Source organism: Notamacropus eugenii, chromosome 3 (assembly GCF_028372415.1).
Source record: "Notamacropus eugenii isolate mMacEug1 chromosome 3, mMacEug1.pri_v2, whole genome shotgun sequence".
Classification (NCBI taxonomy): Eukaryota; Metazoa; Chordata; class Mammalia; order Diprotodontia; family Macropodidae; genus Notamacropus; species Notamacropus eugenii.
The window spans coordinates 27894874-27916663 of record NC_092874.1 but is presented as its reverse complement, the minus strand read 5'-3'; the positions used below and the strand labels follow the sequence as shown (position 1 = coordinate 27916663).

General features: G+C 43.0%; 1 protein-coding gene across 1 annotated transcript; it reads right to left on the bottom strand.

Annotated features, from left to right (window-relative positions):
• Window positions 1-6722: 6722 nt before the first annotated feature.
• On the bottom strand, window positions 6723-20191 carry LOC140531794 (tripartite motif-containing protein 64-like). Its single transcript, XM_072650511.1, has 2 exons — window positions 20113-20191; window positions 6723-8188 (listed from the first exon to the last, which is right to left on the bottom strand). Exons 1-2 carry the CDS (start codon window positions 20189-20191, stop codon window positions 6723-6725), a joined length of 1545 nt encoding a protein of 514 aa, XP_072506612.1.
• Window positions 20192-21790: the final 1599 nt, after the last annotated feature.

Here is a 21790-nt window from a genome sequence, read left to right as displayed (position 1 = left end):
CTCAGGTGGGGGCAGGGCTACTAGACGGGGCTTAGTTCCCTCAGGGGGTTTACATAGAGACCTTCAGTAACGGATTCGGGCTCCTGCCTGCTTTGGGAGCCCTTGTCTGCTGCTGCCTCCACTGCTGCCTCCCGAGGGGGCCTGAGTCATGGGAACACCCAGCTCACCTCTCTGCAAGCTGAAAAGACCCTCTCACTGACTTTAGGCAACTGTGGGTGGAGGGACCTGAGCGGTCACTGGAGATTCTGTCCCTGAAGCCTGCTCAGATCTGCTCCCCTCAGTGCCGTGTGACCAAGGCAGAGCTGGGCTCTGCTCTGGTCCGGGGTGAGACAGAACTTTGGTGTTGATTTTTCAGGTCTCTCTGGAACAGAAATCTCCTCCACTCTGTTGTTCTGTGGCTTCTGCTGCTCCAGAATTTGTTGGGAGTTCTTCTTTATTTTATGGGCTGTGGGTTAGGAGCTAGCATATGTGTGTCTTTCTACTCTGCCATCTTGGCTCCTCCCTCCATGCATGGACTCTTGCCATGTAAGCTACTCTAGAGTAGGGTTTGGGATTTTTTTGTTTGCTTTGACTTTGAGCGAGGGAGAGTCATCATCCTCACTTCTCCTCCAGAGCCATCTGAATCCAGTGACCAGATATTCATCAGGATGACTGGGGATGAACAAGGATGAGGCAACTGGGGTTAAGTGACTTGCCCAAGGTCACACAGCTAGTGTCAAGAACTCAGGTCCTCCTGACTCCTACACTGGTGCTCTACCCACTGCACCACCTAGCTGCCGCATAGAGAAAGGGTAGAATTTAGAGTAACAGAGAAAGTGTTTGAGGCAAGTATGATGATGATGATGATGATGATGATGATGATGATGATATTTCGTGTTTATATAATACTTAAATGTTTCAGAAGCATTTTACAAGTCACCTTATCTGAGCCTGAAAACAGTTCTGTGAGCTAGGTGCTACCGTTATCTTTTTTAAAAAATAAAGAAACAGGTTCAATGGTGGATCTTAAGTGCCTAAGGTCACATAGCTAGTAAATATCTGGGTTAAGATTTGAACTTAAGTTTTCCTGTCTCTAAGTTAAGTAATCCATACTCTCAACCACCTAGCAGCTAGGAAAACTAGTGTAAACAAAGGGATGTTCTTTCATGGGGTCATCAGCCAGAGGAAGAAAGCCATAGAGAGGGTCTATGAGCTGGGCCTAAGACAAATCTCACCTTCTGCATGATATGGGCTATACTTGGGCCTTAAATATCTGTACTCTCACACAAGTATAGGCAATGGGAACCACAGACTGGGGCTGATTACAAGCTATCAGGATGAAACCTGGGTTTCAGGGACCAATGATTTGGAGCTAGACAGGACATCAGTAGTGAGTTAGTCTAGCCCCTTTATCTTATAGCTGAGGAAACTGAGAACCAACCAAAGAGGGGAAATAATTACCTGAGATTGAAATGGACGGACCAAGACAAGCACAGGCAAGAGTTAATTGAGAATTTGGGAGCGTCTTTATTAGCCGGCAGCTGTCCACAAAGGAGGCAGCCCCGAACAAAGGTGTGTGTGCCTGTTAAGCATCTTAGCACTTCTGGTACAGCCTTGTGGTTCCAATAGCACACATTTTTCACAGAACAGTTTTGACAGGGGTTCCTAGGTACTGCTAGGCAAGGGGGCACAACAGAGAGGGGGGCCCAAGCAGCTGCTAGGCAAAGGGGTACAACAGAGATGGGGATCCAGGCAGCTGCTAGGCAAAGGGGTACAAGAGAGACGGGGGCCCAGGCAGCTGCTAGGCAAAGGGGTACAACAGAAAGTGTAGCCACTAAAAGAAAGTGGCTACTAGGCCCAACCCTGCCTAGAAACTCAACAGACATTGTCTCAACCCAGGGGCTCCGGGGAGGGGGGAATAATGTCCATTTCAAGATCACACAGAAAATACATAGCAAACTCTGGTATGTGAACCCAGATCACAGAATCATAGAATCACTCCTAAGCTGGAAGAGACTTTGGAGGTCAATTAATCTGACCCTGTCATTTTAGAAAATTGAGATCCAGAGAGGCAGATGGACTTGCCAAGTTCCCATAATTAGGTTTTTTTATAGGTAAAGAAACTGAGGTTCAATGATGGATGTAAAGTGTCCAGGGTCACACATGACTAAGTGGGGATTTGAATTCAGGGCCCTGACTCCACATGCCACACCATCTACACTATACTGCCTTCATTTGTCAACTGCAAGAGGTTTTTCCCAAGAGTTTTTTACCCCAGCTCTGTGACTGCATTGATTTAGACCAGCATGTATGTATGTTTTTCATTAAATAATTGCTGTTTTGACCAGCCTATGCGTCTGTTGTAACTACTTGACAATGTATTTGCACTGTTGGTGTTAGCTTGACTGATCTAACAAAATACTTTCTGCTGATGAGGGTAATTTGAAATGTAAAAATAACACCAAGATGATTTGAGGCATTAATGGGATGAAACAAGCAGATCCTTAGTTCTCTAAAATGATTCTGAAACTGTGGAAAGGCCAATGTAGACAGTAAGATCCATTATCCCTGAAAAAGTCAACCTACATCTGATGATGGGATGTGACATTAGGAGATGGGGGTTATAAATGGACCCTCAAATTGTACTTCAATGATTCATTTAGTCAATGAGCCTTCCCTGTGCCAGGTACTGTGTGAAGAACAAGGAATCGCCTTTTGTTGTTCCATCAATTCAGTTATGTCTGACTCTTTGTGACTCCATTTGGGGTTTTCTTAGCAGAGATACTGGAGTGGTTGGCTATTTCCTTCTCCACCTCATTTCACAGGTGAGGAAACTGAGACAAATAGGAGTAAGTGACTTATCTAGGGTCACACAGCTAATGTCTAAATTGAGATTTCAACTCATGTCTTCCTGATTCTGGGGCTGATGTTCTATCTACTGTACTATCTAGCTATCCCCAGGGAACAGATATAGAGACAAAAATGAAATTGTTCCTGACCTCAATGAGTTTGTATTGTATCTGGTGAGACAACAGGAACACAGATAAGTAAATGCAAAGAATACACAAAATTAGAACCAAAGGAATTTCAAGGCTGTGGCGCCAGCAACTGACAGGCATTGGGACAGACCTTGTGAGAAAGCCCTTGAGCAGAACTTCGAAGGGAACTAAATATTAAGGACTAAGAGGTGGAAAGAAGGAAAAGAAGTTCATGCAGGGGGTACAGCCTGGGCAAAGTGGGAAATGAAATGATCAAAATGTAAACTACACAGAGAGGGGATAATGTACACTAAGCCTAGAAAGTAAGTTTGAGTCATATTGTCTTTTTGCTTCTTTTTCACAATACAGATTTTTGGTGATCCTCGAAATAGCTAGATAGCACAATGGATACAGGGCCAGGCCTTAAGTCAGAAAGACTCATCTTCATGATCTAGGTATAAGACCACTGAAGCTTATTAGCTGAGTGAACTCAAGGCAAGTCACTTAACCCTGTTTGCCTTAGTTTCCTCATTTTAAAAAATGATTTGCAGAAGAGAATTGAAAAGCTCTCCAGTATCTCTGCCAAGAAAACCACAAATGGGGCCACAAAGAGTTGGACACAACTGAAAACCAACAGCACAGGTGCCTCTCATTTCAATCACAAAGGTACTAGCGAATACTCAGAGGAATAAATAAGGAAGAGCTCTCAAGGAAATCAATCTCATCAGGTAAGAGACACACATCATAGGCCAAGAGCTTTCTGTCCCTGTTCTACTTATTATTGCTATTTAAAATTATAAGTACTATTTATTTTTATTATTAACCAATTGGTGAAGTATTGGCCAAAATAGCAGGAGCTTCTCTGGATCTATCCTGGTGTCAGAAACTCCTGCAAGAGTTGCTGTTACCTCCTAGGGATGAGAGGGGACTGAGAGACGAGCTTACATTCCCAATGTTCCGGATCTACTTAAAAGCAATCAGGAATTGTTGGCAGGAGAGAGAGGTTGGTCTAGAAGTCGGGAGGCAAGGAGGCCTGAGAGCTTTGTTGATTGACTAATTAGCAGGGGTGTCTGGGGGAGAAGGAAGGTGTGTCAGAGGCATAGTGGTGAAAAACACCTGGAAAGATGATGGAGAAGACTCTGAGTTGTGCATCAGTGGTGCGCCAGGCACCATCTATGGACACATAGAGCTGCAAACAGAATGTAAGACTTCCTACTCGGTTGTCTCTTTTGTCCTTGAAATAGCTAATAATCCTCAAGTAGGAACTTTATCCCCATAGTCAGCACCAGCAGCAGAAGCTGCATCTTCATCAGGGAAGTCCATGTTTCCAAGGGCCCCCTGCCTGAGACTCAGAAATGTTGCTCACAGAAAACAGGGTTTAGATTATCTTCCACCCTTTAAAAGTTCTTATCCATTGCCTTGGAGTTGGGACCAAATGAGAGGAGATGAGGAAGCATGGTAAAAAAAGCTAAGCCGAATACTAGAAAAACAGGCTTGCGTCTTATGTAATATAATATGTTTTTTGTAAAAAGAAAAACAGCTTAGTATACAAAATAAGTTAATTGAATTTTCTTTTTTATACTTATAAGTGACCAGGAAAAGCCTTAGTGGGTTTTAAAACTTATTTAAGTACATACATTCCCTCCCCCACCCCCATCCCTCTTTCCCAAATTGGAGCTCCTTGAGGGCACGATCTGCTTTGTCTGTCTATGTATCAATACACTGGGGCAGCTAGGTGGTGCAGTGGGTAGAGCCCCAGTGAAGGAGTCAGGAGGACCTGAGTTTAAATCCCACCTCAGACACTTGACACTCACTAGCTGTGTGACCTTGGAGAAGTCACTTCTTCCTAATTCCCTCTTCCTGGGTCATCTCCAGTCATCCTGTTGAGTATCTAGTTACTGGATTCAGATGGCTCTAGAGGAGAAGTGAGATTGGTGACCTGCACAGCCCTCCCCGACTCAAAACAAAATGAAGGGCAAGTCAGGTCATCATTTCTCTGATGGCATGGTCTTCTTCAGCAACAAAGGACAAACATATACATCAGTACGTTACCTGCAAACATTACAGGTGGCTAAAAACAGTTAGACAACTCAAATTGATTTGAGTAATAACGATTCTAATGAAGACCACAGGGTTGGCAAAGCAAATGTCATTTTCCCATTCTGTTTATTTCTCCAATTGGTCAAGTATTGACCAAACCTCTTTAGCTTCTCTGGAGCTATCCACTAAAACATGAGTCAGGGTCTCCTTCGAGGGCTCCTGTTACCTCGTGGGGATTGGAGGGGACTAAGAAGGGAGCTTATACTTTCACCATCCCTAATCTGTTTAAAAGCCTCAGGAATTATTGGCAGGGGAGACAGGTTGGTGTAGAAGCGGGGAAACAAGGAGTCCTTAAAGCTTTGTTGATTGATTAATTGGCAGGATCTACTGGGGGAGAAGGAAGGTGTGTAAGAGGCATAGTGGTGAAATAAAGCTGGAAAGATGATGGAGAAATCTTTGAGTTGTGTGTGAGTAGTGCTCCAGTCAACATCTATGGACACATAGAGCTGTAAACAGAAAGTAAGACTTCCTACTCGGTTCTCTCTTTTGTCCTTGAAGTAGCTAATAATCCTCAAGTGGAATCTTTATCCTCATAGTCAACAGCAGCAGCAACAGCAGCACCAGAAGCAGAAGCTGCACCTTCATCAGGCAACTCCATGTTTCCAAGGGCTCCCTGCCTGAGACCCAGAGACACTGCTCACAGAAAACAGGGTTTAGTTTATCTTCCACCCTTTAGAAGTTCTTATCCATTGCCTTGGTGCTGGGACCCAAATGAGAGATGAGAAAGCACTGCAGCAGGAATGATGTCATATCCATATTATATCTTCCTTCCAATGCTAGAGTTTCATCATGGAGGTGAGTGAAAAGTGAGAATAGAACCTCAACCTAAATGAATGGTGATGAAAGAGAATGTTTCTTTCTGAAATTTGTACTAGGACATTCTCCCCAGACTCTTACTGTGTCTGGAAGAGACAAACACTGCCCTTCAAAAGCCATTCCCATGCTGATAATATATATCAACTATATATACAACCCATATGTATATCAGGGATTCCCAATTAGGTATATGAATATTCTAAGGGAGTGGAAGAAGATGGTCAGATGGCAATTATTTGTCAACTAATTTTATTATCACTTTGAAATTCACTTTATTTCTGATGTGCATAAGGGCGACCCTAGATGGCGGGAAATCAACAAAATACCTGGCCTGGAGTCAAGATATCTTATTTTTCTGAATTCAAATGTAGCCTGAGACACTTAGTAGCTCTGTGACCCTGCACAAGTCATTTAACGCTGTTTGTCCCACTTTCCTCATCCATAAAATGGGGTGGAGAAGAAAATGGCTAACTACTAACTAACTACTTTTGCCCTTGGCAAAAAAATAAAAACAAAACCCAAATGGCATCACAAAGTGTTGGACAGGACTGAAATGAAATGAAAAACAACAAAATATGGAGAACCACAGTAAAAGATCAAATTTATTTCAATTTAAATCAAATACAGTTCCAAGATAGGTTTACAGAAATTCCAAGGGGTTAGGACTGGAAAAAGTTCAAATCAGTTCAAAAAGTTCAAATTAAACTCGGGTTGTCTAGTTGGTGAGCAGGGGGCTTCTGCTTCATTATGAAGGGGGTAATGATGACGATTTTGCAGGGTTGGCTGGAAATGGAAGGCTGACCGCCAGGGAGCCTGGTGGTGGACTGAGAATTCCCCCTGCAGAAATGCTCAGAGACGGGAATAGCAGCAAGCACAGAGATGAGAATCCACTGGACAGAGAGTCATGGGACCAGACTTTATGTCTGGAAGTGGAGGGCCAGGGCAAAAGATGGGTGTGACTGGAGCTGTGAAGGGAATGGGGTAGAACCCGTAAATGAGGGAGCTCTGGAGGACATTGTAAAATACAAGAGTGCCAGGGTTATGTTCCAGGTACACCCCAACCCTGAGCACAGGGCCTTTCACTCTATGGTCCAAGGATCCAGGATGGGTTTGTAAATAGTAATCTTCTTCCTTCTTGACACAGCAAAGCAGGAATGTAGAAGCACAGGAATCCATATTCCTGCCCCTTTTCCTCCTTAAATAGGGGGTGTGGATCCCCAGAATCCACTGAGGTAGTTGAGTCACATCCACCTCCCAGTACTGCCTGCCTGAGCTGAAGGCTTGCTCAGCAAAGACATAATGGCAAACAACGTCCTCAGGGTGTTTGGTCTCCAGCTGCCAGCCTTCTCTAGCCTTCACACTCTTCTTATCCTCAGAAACAGTCAGAAAGGGACTGGCTGATGTGGGAACCATTGTGATGTCCACTCTGAATTGGCTGAGCATCTGGATCACGCCAGGAATGGGGCATTGTCTCAGTTCTGGGATGACAGCCTTGACCCTTTGGGATAGGACTGACCCACTCCTTCCCAGCAACTGCTTGACTTCCTGCAGCAGCTCCACATTGGGTTGGTGGCCTGCTTCCTGCAGCTCTTGCATGAGATCTTGGAGGGTTTGCATATGCTGGGATATTCTATCCTGTCTTGCCCTTTCTTCTTGTTGCATCCTTTCCAGACATCGGGATTCTTCCTCGAACAGGAAGTGGTGCAGCCTGTTATATTCTCCTGTGATCACCCAATCCCAGTCAACAGCTTGTCTCTCTTCCTGAGCAAGAAGTTTCTCAGCTTTCTCCAAATGCTTCCCCACCACGTGGTTCTGAAGGTGTTGGAGTTTCTTCCTGCAATTGTGAGCAGCCTCTTCTACAGGAGAGAGTTTGTGAGCTCCGTGATCTGGGCTTTGGGAGCATCTCACACAGATTGGTGTCTGGTCATCTTCACAAAAGAGCTTGAGAGCTTTCTTGTGCCTGCCACACTGGTGCTGTCCTTCAGCACTCTGCAAAAGCAGGGAGCAGAGCTCTCTGCCCAGTTCAGTCAGCTGTGCTAAGCACTCATTGACTGCTGGGAATTCTCTGACCTGGGGCACTTGCCTGCATTCAGGGCAAGAGAAAGCTGTAGGCTCAACTCTCCAGCTCCTCGAGAGACATACTCTGCAAAAACTATGCCCACAGCTGATGGTGACTGGCTCAGACAGGTAGTCCCTGCAGATGCCACAGGTGATTTCGCCCTGCAATTCCTGCAGCTTTTCCATAGCAGCTCCAGTTACCTCTTTTCTGCAGCAACTGAGATGAAGAGACTTGAGCTGCACCGAAGGCAGTGCTTCTGAGGGGAAGGATCCTCCCCTTTTATATCAGTGAGACCAGTCCCTTTAGGGCCTCCCAGGGGAGGTGTGAACTCCTCCAGCCTGGAATCCTGTAGTTCCACCTGTTAAGCCTTGCTGATTACAGCAGCCCTGGGGGCCCCAGATTTCACACCTCTGGTGGAGTCCTTTGGAGAGAGAGGATTCTTCCAGTTGAGTGCTCTTTTGTGTAAAGAGCAACTTTATGAAAACAAAAAGGTTTATCTCAATGGATTTGAACATTTCATTTGTAGAAGATGCTCTGTAGCTAGAATCTTCCCTAAGCAGCTTCTGTCCTTCTCTTTCTTTACCTAATAAGTTCCCAAGTCTTCTCAAGAATTCTTTCCATCTTTCCCTTTCCATCCACTTACTAAGGGGCACTGAATTTGAGTTTAGGAGGGGACCTCTCTAGCCATTTACTTCTACTCACACATCTAACCTAACCCCAGGATAACATATCCAAGAAGTGGCTGTGCATTCTCTGCTGCAGGAGGAAAGTGGCCACCCACATTGGGGTTCTCATGACCCCTTTTGTATTGCAGTGACCTCCACATCTGTCTCCCTGTTAACTGACTCATACCTCCAGAATCTGTCATCTCTCCTCTTGCTATATAACCTTCCCCAAGCAATTTGAGGAATGGCCATGTACAAAAAAAAAAAAAAAAAAAAAAAGCTAAGTCAAATACTAGAAAAACTGGCTTGTGTCTTAAACAATATAAGGTGGGTTTTTTTTTTTTTGTAAAAAGAAAAACAGCTTAGTATACAAAATAAGTTAATTGAATTTTTTTTATACTTACAAGTGACAGGAAAAGCCTTAGTGGGATTTAAAACTTTTTTGGGAACATGGCATTCCCTCCCCCACCCCTGCCCCTCTTTCTCAAATCTGGAGCTCCCTGAGGCAGGATCTGCTTTGGTTGTCTATGTATCAGTATGTTAACTGTAAAAATTACAAGTGGCTAAAAACCTTTAGATAAGTCAAATTGATTTGAGTTATAATGATTCTAATAAAGGAAAGAGGGTTGGAAAGGTAAATGTCTTTTTCCTATTCTTTTTATTTTTCCAATTGGTCAAGTATTGACCAAATCTCTTTAGCTTCTCTGGAGCTATCCACTAGAACATGAGTCAGGGGCTTCTTCAAGTGCTACTGTTACCTGGTGTGGATGCGAGGGAACTAAGAAAGAGCTTACACTTTCAACATCCCTAACCTGTTTAAAAGTTTCAGGAATTGTTGTCAAGGGAGAGAGGTTGGTGTAGAAGTGGGGAAACAAGGAGGTCTGAAAGCTTTGTCGATTGACTTATTGGCAGGGGCTTTTGGGGGAGAAGGAGGGATTCAAGTTGTGTGTAAGTGATATGGTTGTGGAAGAGAGAAGAAAGGATTACGTAGAGGCCTATGATTTGTGTGTGAGCTTCAGTCAACTTCTATGGTCACATGCATGACTAGACGCCAGCCTGCTAGCATTAGTAAAGAGCTGGGCAGTCTTTTCAGCTGTGATAGTACCATTCCATGAATAGGGTCTAGCATGAAAGTGACCTTTGTTTTTTATATCAAGAATTTGAATGCACTTTTCTAATATTTTCTTTTTCCCTGTTAAATGAAAAAATAATTTTAACATTCTTTTTTTAAGGTTTCAGTTCCAAATTCTTTCTTTTCCTCCCCAGCCTCCTTCTTCCCTGAGACAGTGAACAATCTCATATTGGTTACATATGTGCAATCATCTGAAACATATTTCCAAATTAGTCGTAAAATTTATTTTTAGAAATAATTTAGCATAAATAGCAATTGAATTAGTTTAATTTTATAATCATAAATCCCCAGATAAATCATTGGTGGGCTTAGTAGGGAACTTCTCATTCTCTTCCCTCCTCACCCCCACCTCCAATTCTTTTCCAAATTGTCACTCCTGGAGGCAATGCATAATTTCTTTTTCTTTGCATTCTTTTATGCTGAACTTAGGGAGTATGACACACATTTCCATAAGATGGTAGAACAGGAGAAAAAAAGGATTATTGTACATGAAACTACAAACTTATTATGTACAACTTGCTATTTCTTTAAACTATATAATAATCTTATGTAACTTTTTTCACTTTTTTTCTTCCCTGCCTTTGAAAAAATTATGACACTAACTCACTGTTGATATTCTAGTACTTTCTACAGTTCCTGACCCAGAGTAAGCTGGCTAAAAAAATGTTAGCCAAATTAAATAGAATTGAGTAATAATGACTCTAGTGAAGGCAACAGGACTTTTACCTCTAGGATATTTCTCTATTTGGTCAACTATTGACCAATGTCTTCATGGATAATCTGGAGCTATTATGGTGTCAAGGGCTCCTGTAAGGGTTGCTTTCAGCATCTGGGTTGGACCTAAAAGGGAGACTTGCATTTGAAACATCTCTAATCTATGTAGAGGCCTCAGGAGTGGTTAACAGGAGAGAGTTTGATCTAGAAGTGAGAAAGGAAGGAGGCTTGAAAGCTATGTCCATTGACTGATTGAGAGTGGTTTCTGTGGGAGAAGGAAGGATTCCAGATTTATGTAAATGACATGGAGTTGGAAGAAAATTTTAATAACTATGCAAAGACCATGAGTTGTGGGCAAAGCATGTTTCAGTCAATTTCTGTGGATACACAGATGAATAGGTTGAGTCTGAGAGTGCCAGGGTAAATGAAGAGGTGGCCAGCCCTGATCTGTTCTGAGTGGTGCTCCTGAATACAGGTTAGTGTGGGGAGCAGGGCAGTGAATATGGATGGGGAGGAAAGGTACATTTAGTCTAAGCTAGATTTGAATTTCCCAGAAGGTAGATTTGCAAGGGTCAAATTCCAGCCAGAAGTAAAGTTGAACATACTGCATTTAGGCCAATCACTCTTCAGAGCTGTTACTGTTCTGGGTTCTGAAGGTTTTCCTTTCTTGTCCAAAGCAGAAATACCCAGACTCAGGAGGGATAACCTCAATTTTTCCCATGACATTTGGCTTCCCTGGGCCCCCTAGTCTCCTCTATCTCAAAATCTCTAGTCAACTGTAATTAAGTCACCTGCCCACAGTCACAGCAATTAAGGGTAAAGGCAAGATCTGAAGTCACATCTCTCCAGTGTCTGAAGCCAAAGTTCTTTCTACTTCTCTATTGGCTGCTCCAGAAATTCTGTGGAAGCTAGCTGTAGAGGGCCAGTACTGATGGAGTCCAGAATGTGAGATACTGTCCAGGTTTTACTTGAGACTTGTACTAACATGAGGGCTGACATTATCAGGTAAACTGGCTCACCATCTCACTCTTGATGTGCAAGGACGAGCACATCCTGACCTTGCATGTGCACCCCAAGTTGTCTTGCCAAAGGAACTAGATTAGGAAGTACAAGAAGTAAACTAAAAGTGTTCTCATGGGAATAACCCTGAAAAGAACTATATAAACCTTGACCCTCAGATTAATAAATGAGAGCTGTTCTTTACAGTCTTCTTCTGGCCTGTGTCTATTCTTCTTTCATGATCTCTCAGCATTCACAATTGGCAGCCCCTGTGGCAGGTCCATGGCAAGTGGCACACAAACAGGGACTACTGTGACCAATGCCTGATTGCCACCAGTGGCAGATACCTGAGGGATAGCCCTTGAAAACTGGAGCTCCAGACAACGCAAAGGTAAGGGCAAAAATTGTGCCTTCTCATCAAGGAGGGCTTCTTTGAGTCAGTCACCAGGCTTACTAGGAAAGGGCACACAAAATGAAAGTAGAATCAGAAAATAATTTTACTAACCTCCTCATCAAGGAGGGTTTCTTTAGAGTTAGACTCAGAAAATAGTTTTACAGAGGGCATTTTTAACAAAAGAAAGTTTGGCGAAACAAAAGTAACATGGGACTCACACATTCAAAAGATAAAGACAGAGTATTATTTAAAGGTCTTAAAGAAATAGGATAGAGGAACTTCATTCACAAAAATACTTCAGGGAGCCTAAGAAACTTTTTCCAATTTCCTATACAGACTCACACAGGCATTACAGAGATCTGTAGCTGATCAAGAAGCATGTGCAATTTTATTACAAAAGCTGGCTATAAAAAATTGTTATGAGGACTATAAAAGAGGATTAGCTGTGGGTAGACCAAACATAACCATCACAGAAATGATCCAAAGATGTCAAAATGTAGACATCGCAGCTTTTCATGTAGAGAAATTAGCCACAGCTTTTAATAAAAGGACAGGTGATAATAACAAGCCCACTCACAGAAGTTATAAATGTGAAAAGCTAGGACATATTAAAAGGGATTCCCGTGCCCCACTTAATAACCCCTCAAAAGAAGAAAGCCAATACCCCTACCACACCGTGTCCTAAATGTAAAAAAAAAAAAAAGACAATCATTGGGCTTCTCAGTGCAGATCCAAAACAGACAAATATGGAGTACCCATTTCAGGAAAATACCTTTGGGGCTTGCTCTGGCCCCCTTACCCTCCAAAACAACAAAGAAATTGTTTCATGCCACACCTGGAAGTGCAAGACTTGATCTCTTCTCATGAATAGGATATAGAATTATAGCTTCAGAGGCGGAGCCAAGATGGTGGAGTAGAAAGACACACAAAGGCAGGTTCTCCCCACACAGCCCATAAAATATCTGTAGAGAAGGACTCTCAACAAATTTTGGAGAAGCAGAAGTAGAGAACAACAGAGTGAAGAAGATTTCTAGCCCAGGGTGACCTGAAAGACCCATGGGAAATGTCTGTTGCACCAGAGATGGAGTGGAGCCCAGCCCAGCCTTGGCCTCACACGGCTCATGAACAGCCCTTGGGGGATGAAATCTCCAGTCTCAGAATCCCCAGTCCCAGGAGCAGCAGGTTCGAAGATCCCTCAACCCACAGGCACCAAAGGTCAGTGAGAGGGTTTTTTCAGCTGGCCAGGAAGGGAGAAGGGCCTTCCCATAGCTCCGGCCTCAGGCTGCAGCTGAAGAGGCTACATCAGGCAGCAGTTCCCACCTCAGCTCCTACAGCACCCTGCATCCATTGTTGGATCGTAAAAACCCCTGGGGCCACTGAGGAGCTAATTATTACCTCGGCCCTGTGTAGAGGCCCTGAGGGAGCTGGTCTTCGTCTTGCACTGAATGGTGGCCCTGCCTCCACTGCTTGACTGAATTCCAGCCCCCCAGTGCTGGGTTGGCTGAGCTGGAGGCTGGGTGGCTGTGGAGAGGAAACTGCTAAGATTCTGGGCACAAAAATCCTTTCCTTCTCCCTGACCAGTATACACACTTGATTGTGCCACTTTGGAGGAACTGAGATTTTACAGATTACCAGAGTATACCCTACTCTTGACAAAGGACCCAAAAGTCAAGTAACTGGTTAGGAAAATGCCCAAAAAAGGGGAAAAATAAGATTATAGAAGGTTACTTTCTTGGTGAACAGATATCTTCTCCCATCCTTTTGGATGAGAAAGAACAATGCTTACCATCAGGGAAAGATATAAAAGTCAAGGCTACTGTATCCCAAAAATCCAAAATAAATATTCAGTGGTCTCAAGCCATGGAAGAGCCCAAAAAGAATTTTGAAAATCAAATAAGAGAGGTGGAAGAAAAACTTGGAAGAGAAATGAGAGAAATGCAAGAAAAGCATGAAAAGTGCGTCAATACCTTGCTAAAGGAGACCCAAAAAGATGCTGAAGAAAATAACACCTTAAAAAAATAGGCTAACTCAATTGGCAAAAGAGGTTCAAAAAGCCAGTGAGGAGAAGAATGCTTTAAAAAGCAGAATTAACCAAATGGAAAAGGAGGTTCAAAAGCTCACTGAAGAAAATAGTTCTTTAAAAATTATAATGGAACAGATGGAGGCTAATTGCTACCCTGCTTTTTTAACATCAGCTGAAGCACAAGATGTTCTTCTCCAACTTTATACCTTTACCTTGTGTGTAGGTCCCTGTTTCAAATGTGTTTCTTGTCAACAACATATTGGTGGATTACGGTTTTTAATCCATTCTGCTATCCATCTCTGTTTTATGGGAGAGTTCATCCCATTCACATTCACTGTTATGATTATTATCTGTATCTTTTCTTCCATCCCCTTTCCCCTTGTTTATACTTTTAGTTCTCCCTTCTCCCTTCCCCTCCACAATAGAATTTTAATTATTGACCACCACCTCCCTCAGTCTTCCCTCCTTTCTTTCAGCCTCCCTCCCTTTTAATCCCCTTTTCCCTTACTACTTATTCTCTCCCTTTTAGCATCCCCTGCCTTTTCTTTCCCCCTTCCCCTCCTACTGCCCATAAAGCTAATTGTATTTCTATACTTAACTGAGTTTGTTGTACTCTCCTTGGATCCAATCAGATGAGAGTACCTCTCAAAAAATGCTCATCTCCGTCACCTCTTTCCCTCTACTGAAATATATTTTTGTACCTCTTCCTGTGATGGAATTTATTTTTTTCTGTCTCCTCCTTTTCACATCTCCCATTACAATCCCTTCCCATCCTTAAATTGCATTTGTTATCATCACATCATTTCATTTATACCAACTTCCCCTATCTATGTATATACCCTTTATTTCATATTAAATATACAATTTTCAAGATTAACAAATATTGTCTTCCCTTGTAGGGATATAAACAGTTTTCCCATATTGTGCAACAAGTTTTTCTTCCCCTGTTTACCTTTTTATGCTTCTCTTGAGACCTGTGTTTAGAATCAAATTTTCTATTGAGTTCTGGTGTTTTCATCAGGAAGGTCTGGAAATCCCTTATTTCTTTGAAGGTTCATCTCTTTGCCTGAAATATTATGTTCAGCTTTGATGGGTAATTAATCCTTGGTTGTAGTCTCAGCTCTTTTGCCTTACAAATCATTGTATTCCAATTCCTTTGATCTTTTGATGCAGAAGCTTCAAGGTCCTTTGCAATCCTAACTGTAGCTCCTAGATACCTGAATTGTTTCTTTCTGGTTGCCTGCAGTATTTTCTCCTTCAATTGATAGTTCTGGGATTTGGCAACAATATTCCTTGGTGTTTTTAGTTTGGGGTCCCTTTCAGGATGTGAACAGTGGATTCTTTTGATGACTATTTTGCCCTCTGGATCTAGGACTTCTGAGTAATTTTCCTTGATGATTTCTTGGATGATTCTCTACAGGCTCTTTTTTTCATCATGGCTTTCTGTTAGACCAATAATCCATAGATTGTCTCTCCTGGATCTATCTTCCAGGTCAGTTGTTTTTCCAATGAGATATTTTACATTTCATTCTATCTTTTCATTCTTTAGATTTTGTTTGACTTATTCTTGATGTCTCATAGATTCATTAGCTTCTACTTGCCCAATCCTTTTTTTCATCAAATTGTTTTCTTCAGTGAACTTTTGCATCTTCTTTTCCATCTGTCCAATTGTTCCTTTTAAGGAGTTATTTTTAGCAGTTAGGTTTTGTACTTCCTTTTCCATTTGTCCAATTTTCCTTTTTAAGGAGCTATTCTCTTCAGTGAATTCTTTTTTCATGTTTTTAAAATCATTGACCAGTTTTTTTCTATGTCTCTAATTTGGATTTTAAAATCCTTTCAGAGCTCTTCCAAGAAGGCTCTTTGTGCTTCAGATGGGTTCATATTCCCTTCTGAAGTTTCAGGTGGAAGTACAATCTCAATGCTGACATATTTGGTATTTGTATTTTGGTCCTTGTCCCCATAGAAAAATTCTATGGTATTTTCTTTTCTGATTTCCCTTGTACTCATGATATTCCTGGCTTTTAAGGTATATTTCTGCATCTGTGGTTCAGGGAGCTCTGTCTCACAGTTCTTGTGCCTAATACTTCAGGCTTTATGTGTTGTGGCCTCTGGTTCTTTCAGGTAGAAATTAAATGCTGCAGCTTACCTGGTGCTGAGGTGTCTGGGCTTTGAAAGCACAAGCTGGTTAAGTCTTTTTGGGTTTCCCAGAAGTTACTCTGGAGGTAGCTGGTTAAGTGTAGGGGAGAGGTGGTCTGACGCCAGAGGATCCTCTGCCAAGCTTGAGCATAGGCAAGCTGGACTTTCTGTGCTAGTGTCTTCCCAATTCCACTAGGATGCTGAGGCATGCCTGGGGTCCTGGTGTTGGCAGTTGCTGGCTTCACCCCACTGGAGTTCAGGATCTTCTCCTGTTGTTGACGTGGGACTGTCTGGGACATCTCTGATCGTGCACTGGTCACCTTTGGCCATAGAATGAGGAACCCTCTTTAGCAATCTTTCTAAGGTCCTGAGATGACAGCCTGTTTACCCCTTCTGCTGTTCTCACTGTCCCAGGGTTTTTATCTGGGAAGATATCTCTGGGCTGGTCAAAGTCAACAAGGGGAGGGAGATAGCAATTACTGATCACTCTGCCATCTTGGCTCTGACAACTGGAATTCCCTTTTCCTGGCTTTTAAAGTGGATCTGTGCTTCTGGGGCTCAGGAAGATCTGTTTCATGGTTCTTGTGCTTAAAATATGTGGCTTTGTGTATTGTGGCCTGTTGTTCTTTCAGCTAAAAGCTAGAATGCTGTAGCATACCTGGTGCTGAGTTGGCTGGTGTGTCAAAGCAGAAACCCAGTGAAGTCTTTCTGAATTTCCCTGGAGTTACCCTGGAGCTAGCTGCTAATCATGGGGGAGGGGTGGCCTGACCACAGGAGTTCTTCTCTCCTGAGCACAGGTAAGCTCAGTGGTTGGCAAACCCCATTTGCGCTAGTGTCTTTCCAATCCCCCTGGCTGTGCTGAGGTAGGCCTGGGGTCCTGGTGTTTATGATTATAAGCTCTACCTCGCTGGGGTTCAAGATCTCTTCTCAAGTCACTGAGATGGGGCTGTCTAGGACAGCTCCAGCCCTGCACTGGTCCCCTTCAGTCACAACAAGTGGGTTGTTGCCAGGCCTAGAGGCCTGTGTGGGCTACCCGAGTCTTTCTTACCTCACCTCCGAGGTCTTCGGCTGGCCACACCGGATGCTCATATGAGAGAAAGGACGTTCCAGAGTCGAACAAGGGCTGAGCTTTATTTCAGGGTCTAGTTACAAGTGCAGGGGGGTCTTCCTTAGGAGGAAGAGGGGGAGATTTCCTAAGGAGGCTAAGATCTTAAGGGATTGGAAGTAGAAGTACAAGCGGGGAGAGAGGGGGAGGGGAGAGAGGAAAGAAGAAAGTGGAGCCTACTGTCCTCTTGGCTCCTCACGTGCTAAGAGCGCTTTCAGGCTTCCTCAATCCTACTTAACCTTCAGCCACACAGTTTGCATCTAAATACCATGCTGTTAGGTAACTAGGTGTGCTCCAATCCGGGACAATCTCGAGGGCGGGGAGATCTCTCTCCCATCACGTTTCTCACGGGAAGAGGCAGAATTACTTGAGATAGCTCGGTTCACCTCTATTCCCTGCCGTTTCCTGGGAAGGTCTCGTGAGAGCTCTAAGATTTAGAAGCTCCCACCTTTACCCGCCCGAGACTGTCCACACGGAATTGAGCTTCCAATCCCAACAGGTTGTGATTTTCCTTTGTGATTTTGTGATTTTCCTAGCCTCACAAGTTAAGGGACTATTTACCCCTTTGACTGATCTCGCTGTGCCCGGATTTTTCCTAGGGAAATATTCTCTGGGTTTTTCAAGATTAACCAGGGGAGGGAGTAGCATTTACAGATCACTTTACCATCTCGGCTCCCGGAATTTCAAGTAGGTGACTTATAGACATTTAATCTGTGGGCTGATAGTCTCAGGAGTGGCTGTTGCAGTTACCTGGAGTTCTGCAGTTCTCTCTTGCTCAGTTCCACTGAACACCTGTCCTGGTCTGATATGTTTGAGATTCTGCAGTGCTGCTGCTGCTTCAAACCATCTAGGGCTTCCTGCTAGGTTTTACTGTGGCTGAAATAAGTCTTTGTTGATTCCATGAAGGTACTGAAAAAGCAATCTTATTCTTGCCCTATAAACAAAATGGTTGATTAATGGATTTCCCACCCCTTCTCAACTGGTTACTGTAGCACATCTAGGTAGATTCAAGTTCAGAACAGGCAGAGAGAAAACTGACCAACTTGAGATAATGACAGCCATCCCCATCCCCCATAATGTTTACTCCTCTGTTCCACGTATTCATCCCAGTACATTCCCAAGAAAGGCAATGATGCAAAGTAAGAGAGCAGAGGGCTATGAGCCAGTGCTTCATCCACCTGGGAACCCATTAGCTTGCGAAGGAGCTGAGCAAATAAACAAATGTTATTTATGGTCTTTGTGTTTATTTTTTTTATGATGGGCTAAGGCTTTGCTTACTAAGTAAGCTTTCTGAATCTGTAGAACCTGAGTTGTGAAAGAAACTTTCGTTTTACTGTTATTAAACATAAATAGTAGGTGAAAAGAGAGATTGATGAGCTTTCTGCTAGAGAAAAATAGCAAGTGAATTATGTGACTCTCCTTAGCCAAATGTAACCCTCTTGCAAAGAGTTTAGGGTGGGGTAGATGGATGGAGACTGAGAGATGGGGGGGGGGGGAGACAGAGATAGAAAGAAGCAAAGAGACATGGACAAAGAGATTGAGGGAGAGGGACAGAGACAAAGACAGGAACAGATAGAGAAACAGAGGTAGAAAGAGGCACAGATATTGGCAGTCAGAGACAGAGAGACATAAACATAAATAATCAAAAGCAGAAAGATGCATAGAAAAAGATGGATGGAAAAAGCTGCAAAGTGGCACAGAGACAGACATGCAGAGACAGGTCGACAGAGAGATAGAGATGGAAAAGAGAAAGAAAGAGACACATATAGAGAGACACAGAGAGAGGCAGTGGTAAGGAAAAAAATACAGGTTGTCCAGTGAAAAGGAGTGAGGGAAAAAGTGAAGTGAGAAATTCTGTATATGATCGAGCATAACCAAGGTGAAGAACAAACTTATCCAGAAACAGATTTTGAGGAGATAGAAGGGGGAAAATCTTTCTAATTGAGGGCATCCTAAAGAGAGGAGACTGCTGCATTTCCCCCCTCACTTTAGGTCTTCATGCAAAGGCTGGTTTGACCAGGTAAGTTGTGTAAGTGATTCTTGTAGAGGCAGTGGTTAGACTTGATGGTCTCTAAGGTCCTTCCCATTTCTGAGATCCCATCATACTCAGAACTAACATTAAAATGATCCTTTTGTTATACACACATAGATATTCACACTCACATACAAATACACACACAGGCACCTTATATAATGCCCAAGGATGAAGAAAGTTACTTGTATTTCCAATTACATAACTGTGGCTAGTAAGTGTTTACTTTGAGAGGGATTACAGCTTCAGCCTAACTGGATATTGGGCTTGAGGGCCTGCCGTATTTGAGTTCTCTCTAAAATAGTCTTTTTGGCATGCATATGTTCTGCATTGGAACAACGTGGCCAGCCCATCGGACTTGTGCTCTCTGAAGTGTAATTTGAATGCTTGGCAGTTTAGTTCAAGAAGGGCCTCAGTGTCTAGTACCTTATCCTACTAGGTGATCTTCAGAATCTTCCTAAGACAGTTCAAATGGAAGCAAATCAGTTTGGCATGGCACTGGTAGACTGTTCATGTTTCACAGGCATATAAAAATGAGGTCAGCACAACGGCTCTATAGACTTTCAATCTGGTGATCAATCTAATACTTCTTCTCTCCTATACTTTTCTTCAGAGCTTCCTAGACACTGAACTAGCTTTGGCAATGCATGTGTCACCCTCTTTGTCAATGTGCACATCCCTGGAAAGTACACCACCAACGTAAGTGAACTTATCCACAGCATTCAAAACATCCATTTATTACAACCAATGGTTCTATGTATGGATGGGGTGGTGGTGGTTGATGGAGTACCTGTGTTTTGTTGGGGTTAATTGTTAGGCCAAAATTAGCACAGACAGCAGAGAATTGATCCATACTTTGTTGCATCTCAGCTTCATAGCTACTTTGAGTGCACAATCATCTGCAAACAGAAAAATCATGCACCAACAATCCCTCCACTTTGGCCTTGGCTTGTAGCCTTTTCTAATTGGAGAATTTTTACTCTGGCCAATGTTGGCAGTGAGGAGATGGAACCAGAGGATACCAAGGGCTGTTGGAGGCTGCCCAGCGACCCCCGTCATCCCGGGCTTGGTTGTGGTATTTTCTCCTTGGCCAGTCTTTTCCCAGGAGCCTACCTTGACTTTCCATGTGAGCATTCTGCCTTGCCATGGTGTCTTCCGGCTTACTGCCAGCCTCTGCCTGCCTCTTCGAGGTGTTGTGGCTAATATTGTCCCTTCTGCAGACCATTAAACAGTAAAGAATTTTTACTTTGGGTAGGATTAGTCCTAGCACTGTTTCTGTGTGAATCTCATTAAAATCCAGAGGAAGCTAAATAGGATGATGAATGTCTATATTTCTTGATGCTTGTGGAGGCTGAGGTTGGTGTTTCCCTGAGTTTGGGTGTTCTGAGTTGCAACAGGGTAAAGCTCATCATATTTCTGAACTCATTTTAGCATTTATATAGTGAGCTTCTGGGAATGGGGTGGGAGTGGGGGTCACCAGGATGTCTAAGGAGAAGCGCAGGTCATAAATGAAGCAGGTCAAACCTTCCATGATGATTGGTAATGGAGTTGGAGCCATGAAGGGTCACTGCATTGTAGATAGAGTGCCAAGCTTGGAATGAAGAAGACTTGAGTTTAAATCACTTACTAGTTGTGTGACCATAGATAAGTCACTTAACCTCTGCCTTCCTCAACTTCCTCAACTGTAAGACAGAGATAACACCTCCCTCCCAGAGATGTTATGAGGATGAAATGAGATGCATTTTTAAAAGTATTTAGCACAGTGCTTTGCTAAGAGGTTATTATTCAAGCTAGTTTACATTTGAAGTCCAAAACAGTAAAAAATGTACTCAACTTTTCAATGGTGGACTGGTAAGGACAATGGGATTTCTGTCCTTTCACCAGGGCTTTAGAAGAGAGAGTTAAACGGGCAAGTAACCAAGTATTAGCTTAGGAGTCAGTGGATGAAAGTTCAAATACTGGCTTCATTGTTTATGGTGTGGCCTTGAGTGAATCACTTAATTTCTTTGGACCTCAGTTTCATTGTTTGTAAAATGAGGAGGTTGGCTCAGTCTTAGATAATCTTTAAGGTCATTTCCTTCCCTAAATCTATGATCCTTCCAACTCTAGTGCTAAAATTCAGTGACTCCATAAAGAGCAAAGGGTCTGCCAGGGAATAGAAATTTCATTGTTGGGAAGGGAATTCTACTCTCCCCTAAACTTTTCCTTTCATCCTGAACATTCCCAGACAATTTTCTCTCCTCTGTTTCCTCTGGCTTCAGTAGTTATATGGCAATTCATTCGTTAGTCAATTTCAAGCATTGCAGAGCATAATAGACCATTAAAGCTTACAGATCAGGCTAATACAATATCCATGTGTCACTCCACTGTGCAGACTTTCCAGACAGTGCTGAGTAGTAATACCACCTGGAAAGGATTGCTATATTCATTTTGTGCCAGGCTTTCTTTGGGTCTTCAGGGACAAAATATCGAGAACAGGGAGATTTGCTATTTTTCTATTTGTTTTCTCTAATTTGGAAAAAAGAGGAAATAAATAATTTTCTTCCTTTACAAGGGAGGGAACCAGCCCATGTTGAAGTTATTGGATTGGTCCAACTTCCTCCTTGCTCCCCATCCTAAAATCCTTGGACAAGCTCGGATGATTTATGGATGTTCTTT

What these genes read in the sequence shown, in the direction of transcription:
- LOC140531794 (XM_072650511.1), bottom strand. Translation starts at nt 20,191, where the DNA reads ATGACGGGGGTCGCTGGGCAGCCTCCAACAGCCCTTGGTATCCTCTGG. An exon ending in CACTGCCAACATTGGCCAGA is followed by an intron (nt 8,189 to 20,112) that starts GTAAAAATTCTC and finishes CCTTCCCCTCAG; the next exon opens with AAGCACTGCCTTCGGTGCAG.